The 14,809-nt window shown below is 47.7% G+C and overlaps 1 protein-coding gene and 1 non-coding gene across 12 annotated transcripts in view; both read left to right on the forward strand.

Annotated features, from left to right (window-relative positions):
• The window catches only part of LOC8042854 (progranulin), a 91,203-nt gene extending 88,548 nt beyond the window's left edge, over positions 1-2,655 (forward strand). For all 11 annotated transcript variants that reach the window (XM_040219365.1, XM_042292075.1, XM_040219370.3 and 8 more), the window contains one exon: positions 1,724-2,655. In XM_040219365.1, coding sequence (XP_040075299.1) covers positions 1,724-1,971 — 248 coding nt within the window. In that variant the 3' untranslated portion in view covers positions 1,972-2,655. The remainder of the gene's footprint in view (positions 1-1,723) is intronic.
• An 11,802-nt stretch (positions 2,656-14,457) lies between these two features.
• On the forward strand, positions 14,458-14,539 carry Trnac-aca. The gene has a single exon. It is a non-coding gene; the product is annotated as a tRNA-Cys (tRNA).
• The last annotated feature ends 270 nt before the right edge of the window (positions 14,540-14,809 follow it).

Genomic DNA, 14,809 nt, shown 5'->3' on the forward strand with positions numbered 1-14,809 from the left:
GCTTTGTGCCGCCACGTTACCTATAATGGTTAAACACTGTCGTACGGACAAAAAAAATCCAAGACACCGAAATACCATGAACAAACGACGACTCCTTAGACTGACTGACTACGTGTAAAGTCGAGTGTATTTTTAAGAAACATTACTCCCCTTTTTTGACAACCAACCCGAGTGTTTTCAGTCAGCTGCGAGAGCTATAGAAATGCGCTTTCCGAAATTCCGATTCAACAATGGTTAATTGGGCATCGCTAACGAGCAGTGAGTTTATATCTTCTTCATGACTGCGCCCGCGTGTGTGCAGTCTATACACCACAATAATCACTATATTTAAACCGATCCTCTGGAAAACGGTATTTCAATGGTCGTCTGTTGCGAGGCAGGATATAAACGAGGCCCACAATGAAAGTAATCGTGGTAGCAGTAAGAGATTGAGAGAAAAAAAGACAGGAGCAGGTAGAACGAGGTTCTTTGTAATACTTCCGAAAACAGCCTACTTTGGCGAAAAAAGATTTTAGTCCAAGTGTTTTTTACCATATATATAAGGCCACTGAAGTTAATTAATAAATTATTTTTTAACAGCCGGAACAGTGTATATTTCTCGAGCTCAACCCTACAAGTTCCTAAAAGTTTTTGAACGGGTGTCAAGTTGTACGCTGAACAACACTACAGTTTGTAATCGCTGTCATTCAATGGCACTCGGACAGTTCAGCCCCGACAATATGGTTTCATTTTCTTTGGCAGCCCATCCGTTTTTTAAACAAAAGAGGTTGGTGTGTGTGAACTAACCAGAGATAAGGCAATGGACATGATTGGAATTTATTTTAACACGAAGACGAAGCAGCTCCTTAGTTGTGACTTCCTTTAATTTTACATTTTATACCTTTATCCTATATGCAGCAAAAATTTGAGTGCGTTTAGAGAACACTTTATTCGGATGTGTATTTTTTTACTTCAAAACAATAAAAGAATAATATAAATACCGACTACTTTTTTCTGTTTGCTATATTGCACATGGATATCAAGCTTAGAAATAATTATTATTAACGGAAAATTTACAAAAGTGGGAATCAGCTTCGAGTTAGACTATCAACGAATTATGTCTTCAGTCTTTGGCCCATTAAAAAAAAATGAATGTGATCAACAGTCTTTTCTATATGAGTATAGTGTATACTTTGTGCACGAATGACAACAACGCCTTCGAACTACAAGACTAGAAAGAGCTGTATATGTTCTTTCGGTTCTTTGTCAGGACTAACTGACAGCAACACAAAAGTCGTCTTTTTTAATTTATATAATATTGTTTGTTGCCAAAGTAAATAAAATACGACATTCGTAAACACTATACTCCCTTACTTCCTAAGCTGACAGAGCGGAGGAAGCTACCAGCTCGTTGGACGATTCATGTGTCCGCCTTTTGCCAGGGGATGATGCTCTCGCACCCCCTACCTTCGCGCAGAAAGCGGGGCCAGACGATAAAAAGAATGCGGTTGAAAAGGCCGGCCAGTGTGTAAAGTATTTCCTTCGCACTTTCAGCTTAGATGGGAACGAAGTATATGGCGGCTCCTCTGGAACCTCCGTCAAAAACGAACGAACAAAGAAAAGCACAAAAACACACGCTGCACGCAAACAGAACACTAAAAAAAAAAAAAAAAAGAGACAGAATTTGTTTTAATATTTTGTGAAGAGCAACAGTAACTGCGACGACACTTTTCCTGCTCCGCAGTCCGGGACACCACGTGCAAAGACGGCCACATTTGCCCCGGGGACACCACGTGCTGCCCGACGCCCAGCGGCAGATACAACTGCTGCCCCTTCGCGTCCGGGGTGTGCTGCTCCGACGGCGAGCACTGCTGCCCACAGGGCTTCCAGTGCGACCTGAGCACGCAACGCTGCGTCCGCGGCGCCCTCTACCCGTTCCTCGAGAAAGTGCCCATGCACCCCAAGTTTCCCAGCGCGGCGAATTTGCCCTGAGCTACTCGAACTGCGTCCCCAGAGCTACCAGACAAGCTACGCGTCGGGGTAACGACGCGTCAGCCGCCTTTTTGAGCCAAAATAATTTTTAGAGTTGTATGAAGCTTTATTTAAAACCAAACTAAACGCTTTCCCGTCCCTGAAAAAAAATGTTAAAACAGCCCTGGCCAGGTTAAAGCGACATTACCGGGACTTGCTGACAGCCTAGCTAAAGCAGCCGCATTGTCGAATCGTAAACGTTGCCGATGGCGCCCGCTCTGCACGCAATAAAATGGCGGTACTCAAACGACATTGGGGGAATGGGCTGTTGACACTGTTCGCGTAGATTGTTTATGGGGAATTCCCTCGGGCGAGTTGGAGCGATCCAGAAGCGCTCCATGGTCGCACCCTTAGAGTGGTAAGTGCTAGCACGTACTTTTGCGCGGGAGAATATGATGACAGAAACGTGGTACAGAACCACTTTAAATTCACCGAGGAAATTTCCCATTGGTTGCTTTATACGCCTTGTGTACAAGGCCGTGAGCCCCGAACTCGTGATGTAGTGAGCGCGAAAGCATGTTCAGTACATTGCGAACTGCCAAGGGATAGCTACCTTATTTGTTTTTGTGCCGTACCGTTGCTGTTAAGCGTTGCGCCCTTTCGAAAGACAAGTTGAATAAAATGGTAATTTGTTAACTCTTAAAAGTCGCCTTAACTATTGTCTATCAATAAAAGTGGTTTTATACATGATAATAATTTGTTTCACCCTAACCACTCATTCACACTGGACGCGGATCGGCGATCGCGAAGTGGTTGCGAACGCGGTTGTATAAAGATTCAGTACAATTGCACGCGCGCTTGATGTCATCGAATGCGCGTGCAATTGTACTGGATCTTTGTAAAACCGCGTTCGCAACCGCTTTGCGAACGCGGATCCGCTTCCAGTGTGAATGAGCGGTAAGTGCCAACGTAGCGGAGGCAACAAGAGCGAGCTTCTGGTTTTTAGCGTCCTTGCCAAGCATCTCTCAAGGCAACGAGCTTGTGCTTGTAGCTTTAGCCTAGCGCGCACGTGTAATGAAACATACTATATTTGGCTTTTGTGTCACTTTGCGTCACCATGCTGGCAGTCATACCAACTTGTTCTTGCCGAGAAAAATAAATTTGGGGTGCATAGGAAAGTATGCTCTTTGCAGCAAAACTGCTACAATGGCAACTGCTGCGACGTTGCTGGAAGCTATGTATAGGCAGAGAAAATGTAGTTCGATGTTTCACTACAGTAACCGCTGTTGAGTTTTTTGTTTGTTTGTTTTTTAATGCGAAAACATTAACTGGCTCATGGAGCCAGCCACACCTACGACGCCTTAAATCCTTTCTCCAAGTGAAGCCAGCTCCGAGCTACGAAACCACGCGAAAAGCTAGCCAACGGCACCGAAATTTTCCGATCCCAAAGGAGCGGATAAAAGCTGAATGATTTTCGGCTTTCTGCCCCATTGGCTGGCGCGCGTCGACGAGGCTCCCATTGGCCGCTGCGCCCGTCAGTTTCCACGACCGCTCACCCCATGGCGCTGCGTGTCCGTTAGCGCGCCGTTAAAGGCCGACGACCAGACTCGAGATTCTGCAAGGCAGAAGACCCTCCTCTCCACGCCTTCGGGCGAGGGAAGCGAAGGATGGAAAGAGGGGACCAAGAGGGGCGGGCGTGGGTGGAAAGGGTAGGAGGGAGAGGAGGAAGCGGGCGAAAAGTGGAAAGCGCGAACTGGTCGTCGGTCTTTAACACGGAGCGTCCAAGGTCAGCGCGCCGAGGAGAGCGCGCTCGCTGACCGGCGACGAAAAGTACGCAGCAGACGTAATGAAGGAGCGGGCGAGCGCCTTTGCATGCTTTCGCATCCACAACTCATAAGAAGTGCTTAGGTGTACCTTTAGCCTTTTTTTTTCGGCCAGTGCGGTACGATTTGTGCGTTGACGAAGCTCTTGAGCTTCCTTCACGTGGGAGTAAACGAGCTAATCTACTGTGGGTCAGGACAAACGTCACTCGCAGTTGAACGCGCAAGGCTGATAATATCTAGCGCCTTGTGCAACGTTCGTTTTATCCCACGTTCTGCCGAGCAGCTCTTCTGGTGCACGACGTATGACAGACGCGTTCTCTTAGTTGGTAATTCTATCGGGTTGTCCCGTCTTAATAAATGGGCACGAAAATGATCGTCATGCTGAGTGCCAGCTCGGTCCATCCCTTGTCGGCCTCTTTGTCTTTGTCATGGCATGGGCGTGGCGTTGTTGGATGGCTGTGGAAGAAATTGCAGTCCACACAAAAAAAGGTGAGGTAAGTTAATGTTTCGAGGCAACGTGTTGTCACCTAAACAAACTAAAAAAAAATGTGGACCCATATTTTTGTTTTTGCGCGCAGTCAGGGCGTATTTCTCCCGTGTATATACCAGTCGCTTTGCTGTTACAAACGTTATCAGTGAGTATATGCGTCCTCCCACCCGTGCGCGAGAACGCATCTAATCATGTAGACTAAGAGTTTCAGTGGGATATAATACGTTGTTTTGCATTTATTCCAAGGTTGCTGCGTAACCTACTGAACTAATCTTAATTCGATTTCTTTATTGACTAGTGACGTCGTATAATTATCTTACTGAAAAAAGTTAGTCACGTCTTGGGAGAACAACAGCCACCTTAGTTGCTACGAGAAGGTACTAGAACAGAAACAAGTATTGCCACTAGGCTCAAAGTAAGGAGGCTCAAGGTCTAATGCAAAAAGATGCGATAACGAACAACATCCGCTTCGCTTCATTTTTTTTTTTTTTTTGATTCGTTGGTTTTGGCTGCTTTAAACGAAGTCAGCATCCTTGAAACCCTAAGTCTATCTTTCGGTACCGTGTATAGTGCTGTGCGATTTCAAAGTTCTGCTTCTGGGACTTAGAGCCAAGCTAAAACTGCCGGCCGGAGAGAGACCGCCACACTGTTATTCGATTTCCATGAGCACCTGCGCGGTCCTGTGACGTCATGATCGTACTGCATATTATTGGGCATGCTCAGTTTCACAAGCCTTATTAATAAGGAGGGAAGCTTGTTCCTAAATCACTGCCTCGGGTTGTACTCTACAGGGTGTTAGATTTTAATTTAGAACATTTTTTTAAGTGTAAGAATTAGTTGAATACCGTTTTCACTATGGATTTATCAGGCTGTGCGCAGATGGGATGAGGGGATAATAGTCTTAGCAGTGGACTAACTCGCTTAAATCTGTATATTAACATTTTAATTATTGACGTGAGGTGTCATTCTGCAGTTCCAGGGTTGATGGTGATTACTACTGGAGGACTGAACAATCAAATCGTTGATAACGCCAATAATGCAGTCCTCGCAACTTCACCATACATTTTTGCGAAGAGAAGACTGAACAAAAATGTCCGCTTGTTTTTTTTTTAAATCACGCAGATATACAAAAAGTTTCTTGGACAGTGGCTTTTGAGTGCGAGTACGCTAGGTTCCCACTCATGCCGGTAAGCTTTTGTAAGGTGAGAAGCAGTCCTATCCAATATTGTTGAACGGCCCATCTGAAGGCTGTAGCTGCGTTTACATGAATGGGACGTTAGCGCGTTGACTCTCGTTGTCGCATGCAATGCGGTAATGTAAACGGTACAGTGCGCTAGGGAAGCGCATCGCACTCGAGTCACTAGATAAAGGTGGGTAGAGATGGCGAATGCGCGTGCATACAGAGGGTTATGAGAAGGCACTCGCTGGGGGAGCGGGTGAACGGCTAAGAACACGGTGGCGATCAATCCCACCGGCAGGGAGCGGTACCGGGCACAGACCCAGGTGTTCACCCCAATTTTCTAGCGAGAAGAAACGCGAGCTTTCATTGCCATTGTAAGTGAAATGAATACAGCTGAGCTGCTCCGTGAGGGCGGCCCCTTGAAGGAAGTGAGATTTTCAACATGCGTCTCGGACGGAGTCCTGAAGGGATACTGAACCGAAATTTAGATTTCGCAAAATAAGGCGGCAGAAAATTGAACGGGACGCTACGAACTCCATAACATCAGTCATACATCGATATATCATACGGATGGCCGTGCTTTCGGAAAAGAAGGGCGCGACCAAGCGAGGGCAATCACGTCATTGCTCTCCTGGAAAATTTGAGAATGAGGGGAAGGGTACTCGCTTCTCTCCTCCTCTCTTCGATTCACCAGCTCGACGGGAAGTAGCGAGGAGGACAGGGAATGACAATCGTGACGTGACTAGCCTCGTAGGCCGTGTTCAATTGTGCCCTTCTTTTCCGAAAAATACGGCCATCCATTTAAGATATCGCTGTTTGAGTGATGTTTTGGGGTTTTGCAGCGTCTGGCCTATCCGTCGAGCCTTGTTTTGTGAGCCCTCAATTTCAGTTCACTATCACTTTAAAAGCTCCGGAGCAAACACGAACGGCGCTGAGAGCTCCAGGCGCTGGTACCACAGAACGATCAGTCCCTACCTTGGGGCCGCTCCTCCTTGCCCCAGAGTAACTCGGCTTCGTCGTTCGGCCACGGTTGGCGCGGTCTGGCGAGGCGAGATGCGACTGTGTCTTGCAAGCGGTTGGAAACAACATCGCTCGGTAGTGCGTGCGTATCAACTTCGCCTTTCTTCCAGAGTGACCCGGCCTGGGAGCACAAAAGGCTTTAATTTTTCAGCCGATGTTTCGCGCGCGAAACACCAGTGGGAAAACGTGGTCACGTGGTGCGGCTGGTCCAGGAAACGCAGCTGTACTTTGAGAGGTAACACGGCGTGGTGCCACGTTCGCGTAGGACCTGGATGATTGGAATACGCTTAAGTCGGATTCGTATAACCGCGGCCTGGCATAAAAACTGGTACCAGAGTCCAACGTGCTCGTTTTGGCCACCCACAATGAAGCAAATGTGCTGCGTAATACTTCAAATATGCCATGTATTTGGCCCGGCAGTGTGTTTGTTTTTTGCGCACTTTTTTAAGCAGCGGTTTTTGAAGTCACGGGCAACTTTACGCTCGATATCTGCAGCGAATAACCGGATTTCGTCGGTTGTCTGTCCCACATTTACTGCCTAGACTCCAACATAAAGGCAACACAACCTGGTGGTCACAAATACACCTTTGGTATGCACAAAACGCAAAAGAGTGCCGATATGGTGTTCTCGCTAGCAGTGTCGCGCCGATCTGACTTTAGACAAGTGCAGCTTCGCCTTCGCCTGCTGCTTTAATTTGAAGTCTGCTGGATCGTCCTTTTTTTCTAGAAGGTTGCTATATCCCTGATGCCCAAAATTAAGAACCCCCGTTGTGTTCGCTAACATAAAGTGACTCAGTTTTAGAACCACAGTGCCGTTATCCGTCGGCACAGCATTGCTCGGTTTAGCTTGGACGACTGCATGCATCGCCGGAAGATATAGTGGTTTGAGAACGAAGTGTGAATGCTACAGTGGCAGCGTCTCGCTGCTCTGCGTCAATCTAAATGACGAGGCAGGAGATATACAATGTGCACTGCAAACGGTTCTGTTCTGCACACCAAATCTGTGAAAGAAGAAGTCGGTGCAGCACACCATGAAGGGCATTGTAAAGGGTGTGATGTGTGATTAGCATATCGCTTTGGGAGGCATACTCATGAGCGTCGTCCATGAATACACATTAATGACATCAAACAGGGAGGTACACTGGTAACAAGAAACAACAACAAAAAAACAAGGATATTTTGCGGCTTTTTCATGCATTACACGAAGTAGTTTTTACAAGACTTATTTGTCGAGGGAAAACAATATTTTTGGCGTTTGAAATAGCAACGTCTTGATAAAACACAATAAAGAATCTGAGAAGTACTTATATACTAAGTTTTTCTTCAAATGTTTTCGAAATTTTGTCAAAAAGATGCTGTTGGAGTTAAAAAGAAACTCAGTGCAGGAACAAACTACCATCCTTGGCAGGCGTCAGGGAGTGCAGAAAACATACTAGTTAGCGAAATATTTAAGTAAAATTTACTATCTAACTTTTAATTAGCGCAGTTTCGCGGCCAGTACCAATGGCGATTTTGATGCTACGTACAAAAAAATACCATATCTGTTTCTAAAACGGAGGAAAAAGTAATTATCATAAGCACTGCAACGCAAGAAAATCTTGAGCGTTTTCTCGCAGAAAACCGCAACCCAAAGCACGAAAAACACCGGAAATCAAGTGGTAAGGAAACTTCCGCTGGTGACGAGTTCAAACGTCATCGAAACTACGACGCACTGCTTAAACCGTTTGCGTTATTTTACTTTCCTGCAAGGCCGGCGGCAGGCACTTGCTTTTGCCGCGTTACTCGGTACAAGAAAAGAAAGCCGTTTTATGGGCCCTGCATTTTATAGCCTTGATAAGTGTGAACCTTGCGCGCAGCCTGCCGTTTTATTTCAAAAAAAGAAAAGCTCTTGTTTTCGCTTCTTCTTTTCTGCGTTCATTACATAAAAAAAAAAAAAAAAATAAGACTCCAATCCACGCTATAAGTTGGTTGGACCGTAAAGCGCGAGACACATGCGCGAAAAATCCATCCGATCCGACGTCCGAACCGACAGTCCGAACGCCGCTCCGAAGTGCCGCACGCGACAGTTTGAGACACACGCTTCCGACCTTACATGCGACACGACGATCCGTTCGGCTCCGCCCAGGACCCAGGAGATCCAAGCGTTTCAGCGGACTCCGGATGTCATCTCTGGTCCCAGGTTGACGGTTCAACTCGCACGAGCGAAATTACGAGCTCGTTCTCAATAGCGCGTGCATTCTTTGCTGGGGCCATCTTTCTCGAATGGGCCAGCGGGATCCACGCGTCCGGCTTCCCCTCGCCTGTCCCGTTATCGCGTTCGCTTCGTCCCGCCAGACTCAGTGCGTCATCATGACGTTCGCGCTAGCTGTGCTGTCATTGGCTGGACGCATCCGACAATCCGTCCGCCGTGCGAAACTATCTGGCGCGTTGGACGCACGTCGGATCGCCGATCCGACGCCTGAAAGCGACCAAATTTTTCGGATCAGGCAGTCGTATTGCCGGATCGGACGTCGGATCGGATGGATTTTTCGCGCATATGTCTCGCGCTTGAAGCTATGGTATCACCTGCAACGATTGCCCACCGCGCTATAAAACCTTTTTATGGCAAACGCCACCAGGTGGTGTTCCAGTCTTAGACGTCGAAGAGAACTTCCGGTATTATAAAAAGAATGCACAAATTAACGAGGTAGAGGGGTTTAGAGCGATAAACCGGGGCTCCGGTTTGCCCTCAAAAGGGACCCCCTCCAGGCCCCTGCCGCTGTACGCAAATGTGACTATTCCTCACGTGACCAAACCAAATACGTGACGTCACAGAAAAGAATGGCAGCGTCCAGACAGCGGCTGGCCCCAGCTGGGCCGGAGTTTGTCGTATGCGCTGTTCGTTGTCGTTGGTCTGAGCGAGTTGATTTCAGATACGGCAACCGTCGTATGACAATGGTCGAAAGCGACTTCAGAGTTCAGCGTGGTCTCTCATGTAGGTAAACGTGGAAATACGGAGGAACGGTGTGCATTTCGCTTGTGATCGATGGGGATATTGCCACGAAACAAACAATCAGCTCTGCGTTATTCGGACCTTGGATTGATTCGAAAATCGCAAGGATAAATTTTAACGCGACGTTTTTGTGCTCTCGTTGGCCATCGGAATCTTTGAGGTCTGCAGTGAAGCATGTGCAATGTATTTGAATATACATTTTAGCTACGAAAATTGCGTGAGTAGTGTTTGGCAGTATGTAATCGTGGTGCCGCTTCGTTCAAATGATCGAAGGCTCACTTTAGTTTTGCGGCGGACAGGAGGACCGGTAGTTCCTGTGCCGTCCTAAGTGATGGTGTGCTGCTTCCTAAATTGTCCCGGCGTAGGCGTGCACTTTCACAGAGCCCAGGTGTGCGGCGCACCGAAGAGCTGCCTTTAAGCTGGTAATTCCCGTGTCGTGCTAGGTGATTCTGTGCTGCTTCCTAAATTATTCTGGCGTATACGTGCTCTTTCACGAAGCACATGTGTTGCAGTTGGTATTGAATCCGCTGGTCTGCCGCACGTTTTGTCGACACAAACGTTTCATCAACACTCGTTACAGAAATTGCAATCTGTGTAAATAATTCATCGCGCGTGTATCACTGAGGTGCGTGTTACCTGCCCAGCCCACACATTCACACCGCTTTGCAGCGACAGTCTGCAGCGGCTTATTACCAGAAAAGTGGTCCCTATCCATTTCAGTTCAATTCGTTCACGACAGTCTCCAAAACCCCAAAGGAAAGGACATATTCAAACAGAATGCCACTAAAGCAATGGAGCTTCTTTACTGGTCAGGATAGGCTCTCTTCTGTCAGTTTTGTTATATTGCCACGAATGCTTAGTCCAGTCCTTTCTTCTAACAATCTTTAGTACTCTGGAAAGCTGCAGGCCATGTTCGGCTGTCATAGTGTGTTCTGGTGGTGGTTCTGGTTACTTTACCCTTAGCCCTTCACTATGTGTGCACTCTGGCGGCTCCTCAGTCGAGTTTCCCGAGAGCAGGACACGGGTGACGGACTGTCCCGCGTCTTGCACCCCCGGCGAGTTGTGAACCAAGTCCAATTCCGAGCCCGGCAGAAAAACCGCAAGACGAGCGAGTACCCCAAGAGCAAACCCCGCAAATTCACCCCGAAGAACCTGAAACCCGAGCCAGTTGCTTGCTGGTACCAGGAAGAACCACCGGAATTCGGTCTCTTGCCAGAAAAAACGAAGCAGACTAATCTAATGATGAGAGACCCGTAGCAGCAAACCGCGTCCGCCCCCACAATTGTTGGCATGCCCGTTAACCTCGCACTCCGACGACGCCCTTTCACTGCAAGGTGTATGAAGACGTCGAGGACTGGATTGAGCAATATGACCGCGTCGCCCGCCATAATGGGTGGGCAGACGACCAGCACCTGCGGAACCTATACTTGTCGTGAAAGAAACTGCCAGGAACTGGTTTGAGAACCACGAATCCGTCTCAGCGTGGTGAGAAGTTTGCAAGATCGAGCTGAAGCGCATATCGACGAGAAGGGCCGAATACCTAATCCGGGTGAAGACACAGCCCTAACGAGAGCACCACCACCTTCGTGGAGAATGTTTTGCACCTGATCAAGCGCCCGCGCTGACCCTCATGCTACAGAAGAAAAGAAACTGACAATCATCATGTCCCTCATGTGAGGGACAACATTTTCGGCAGCCCTGTCCGCAACCCCCCGACAACAGTCGCAGGGTTCATCCCCAAATCTTCCAACATTGAACGTGCACTGCATGCCCAAGCCCTTCACAATCAACAACTTCCCAGCGTCTCGACACTCAAGTCGTCCAGCTGCAACTCCGACGCTAGCCTCCCAGACATCCGCGACATCATATACACAATGTTGTGCGGGAGGAGATCAGGAAGCTATATACTTTCTACGACCAGTCGCCCGGCTTTTATTGGGATTGCCAATATTGTTCGGGAAGAAGTTCAACAGGCATTTCAACCGGAGACTTCTGCGAGCGAAGCGGCATCTGACGAACCGAGGGTGAATTACGCCGCAATGGCACGACAACCGCCACCGGCTGCTTATTAGTATGACAATTCAACGGGACACCCCAACGCCGCAGTATTCCCGACATCGGAAAGAACTAGTGTAGGTTCGCATTGAACAAAGTGCAACGAGGAAGGCAGAAGTGTTGTGAACGGCCGACCGACGACCACTCTGCTACCACTACGTGAGGTCGACCATCTCTACCGGGAGTGCCCGTACCAATTAATAGGCCTGCGAGGGCTCGTGCCGAACGCCCCTTGACCATGTCTTGAGGAGCGACCGCGGGGCATTGAGAAGTATCTTCGGCGGCCTCTATCCCTGGTGCCGACACTTCCCTGAAGCTCTTGACCCTATCACCTCGACGGGAGGTAAGCACGAGAAAGCAGGTGAGCGGCAATGCGATGACACTTGATTTGGCGTCGGTCGTCGTCCAAGGGCTATAGCAATTTACCGACATCAATTATCTTTGTCCACTCTACGAAGCACACAATTTCCAACTGTGAGGAAGAATGCAGCTGAGTGGCTTGAAGAAAGAGAATGGTTGGTCGTTCTCATAAACCGAACACCAAGCATCACCCGACTTCACTTTGCCACACGAAACTTGAACAAGTTCCAGTGGTCGCGGCATATAGAAGAAATCGCCATTGCGCAAGTACACGGAACAGCAAAAGGCACAGCTCCTTATTCAATACATGCCACTACAATACAGTACATGAACTTGCTACATTGACGCAGAATACTGCCAGGAAGATTTGCGAATTAGAAGCCAGCCTTGCAGCTTCAATGCATCAGACGTCAGTGGCGGCACCTGACGTCTGATCACATGATGGCATCAGTCAAAGTCGCCACTTGACCAAACTGAACACCGACCTGCTAGGAGCGTCATCCGACAACAACGAGCACAGGTACTATGACTGAACGCCTGACACGGGACTGTCGCAGAAAGAACTTGTTAAGGAACCGTTTGATAAGAATCAATAAATATGTAATCAAGTGGAAATAAACAGATTTGATATACTAACTAAGTGTGAATAATATTCAAACTTCTGCTTTTAGGCCTTCAGAGTCTACATACCAAGCAATGTGTTCATTGCATGCGGTGCCAGCTTTTGAAAACATTCACATCTCTGACCCCCCAATATTAATAAATAGGACAAACCAGTCTGGCAGACCTGTTGCATGGGGCTGCACTCTTTCCACCTCTCCTGAACATGTGGTGCGCCCGAAAACAAACTCCAGTGATGCGAAAATGTTATTTTATCATTCACTCCCTTCAAGGACCCATGTAAGCATTGCGGACAGGATATTCAAAACTGCACACACATTCTAATAACAACATAGCCCACTCACATCAATCAGCTGAATATGAGTCCAGCTACAGAAAATAAGTGCTACACGCACAAGAACGAATTATTGCTGTAACTTGTGAATTACAAAGACGAACACACCTCTGAGCATCTAGTTTAATACTATGTTAATCGATACCTCAAGAAATACCCACAGCTTTTAGCTAGGCACTTTAAGAAATAAACAACGCCTTCCTGGAAAACAGTATTTTAAAACAAAACACTAGGACTGATAAAAAAAAGTACGACACAACGAGGTCATTCGTTTTTTCTTCAGTCTCTGGGTTTTCTCTTAAAATATGTTTTTACTTATTGGTGAAGGAAAAACAAAATTACACGAAGAGATTGACTCGGCGCTTGTTCTGCTTGGCTACCTCATGATTGTTCTACCACACCCGGTTAGTTTGAGTCGTAGCTTCTTGTTAATTGAAATAGTATTCTGTAACCTCCAGTCACTTTTATATTTTACAGCGAAGCTGTTTATGTCTAGGGTCCCGTGAATTTTTTGTGTGCGGGAACAGAAATGACGTCACGGCTTCGTGATGTCACATGAAGTCCCAAAGTCAATGACGTAACACGACTTCGTGACGTCACATGACGTCACAAAGTCATGTCACACGACGTCAATTTCCCCGCTAAATTTAGCAGGGAAATTTCCCCGTCACGCGTGTCCTGTTGCCTCCGGCTTTTCGGGGCGGCGATAGTCCTCGACATGTGAGTGCGTACCTTTCGTCACGAGGACCACCGATCAAGAGAATAAATGTGTTCGTACCTTTGTTCAAAATTATGCGTCAAGTCTGTGTCGTGTGCTATACAGCTTCGCTGACCATCCACCTTCGCAGAGTGGAATGGCTCATGATTTTTTATTGTATTTATCAGGCGAATAAATCGCCAAGCGTCGGAACCTTTCTAGCGGGTATTCTTGTCCACCTGTGTCTTAAAATAGATGGTCTGCTGAACGTTTCGGCCGAGAAAGTATGGTTTTCTGTTCACCAAAAATTTAACAAGGTAAGCATTAAGATCTTTTCAAGTTATGCCTTAAGATCTTTTCTAATTACTGCATGCACAGGAGCATGTAGTAATTACAGCACCGCTGATTATAAACCTGTATAAGAGATTAAGCAGGTTGGAATCCTCCGATAGGTGAGCTGGCTGGGCTGGCGAAGCAAACTGGGCAGCACTGACACCGCGTGACGTGGGCGAGAGCACGGAGTGAACGTGCAGCGCGCAATTGTCCGGTCAAATTTTGTGTTCGCGAAAACGAACACAAAAAAAAATGACCGCATCACCACGTGGTGAATGATGTTGATTGGGGCGAAGCTCTGGTGGTGCTTGTCTGCGCAGACGCTGAGCCGCAGCATGCCGAGCCTTTCGTTCGTTTTCATCCATGTCAGAAAGAGAATGTGTGGTATGGAACGTGGTTATATATGCATTTGAGCATTTGACTGCAGCGCCCTCTCGTCTATAAACGCTGAGCCACTGTACGCAAAGTTTAACGCGGTTATATACGCATTTGACCGCAGCGCCCTCTCCTGTATAGACGTTGAGCGGCTACATGCAACGTTTCATCCATGACATCATCAGCTTTTGAGTTACTACCAGATCTCAGAGCCCCCTACTCGTCCTGCAGTCGTGGCCGAGTGGTTAAGACGATGTACTACAAATCCATTGGGGTCTCCCCGCACAGGTTCGAATCCTGTCGAATGCGCAAACTTTTTTTTTTTCATCATTTTTTTTTTCGCCCTGCACGAGAACGTGAGCACAGGAGCTCACGAGCACGAGCACGAGCACCAGCAAGATCGATGTGAGCACGGACGCCGGACGGACAAGGCTAGACCCTAAAGGGGTATCCACACGAAGGAGAACTTCGCGGACGGATGTCGTGACGTCAACAACCCGGGAAACTCCGTCCCCGGCTCCGCCGCGTGCACCGGCAAAGCTTTTGTGCTGACAGCACGAAGCCTCCGCGCCTCCGCCA

The sequence above is a fragment of the Ixodes scapularis genome, unplaced genomic scaffold (genome assembly GCF_016920785.2).
Source record: "Ixodes scapularis isolate PalLabHiFi unplaced genomic scaffold, ASM1692078v2 PGA_scaffold2__306_contigs__length_199485367, whole genome shotgun sequence".
Lineage (NCBI taxonomy): Eukaryota > Metazoa > Arthropoda > Arachnida > Ixodida > Ixodidae > Ixodes > Ixodes scapularis.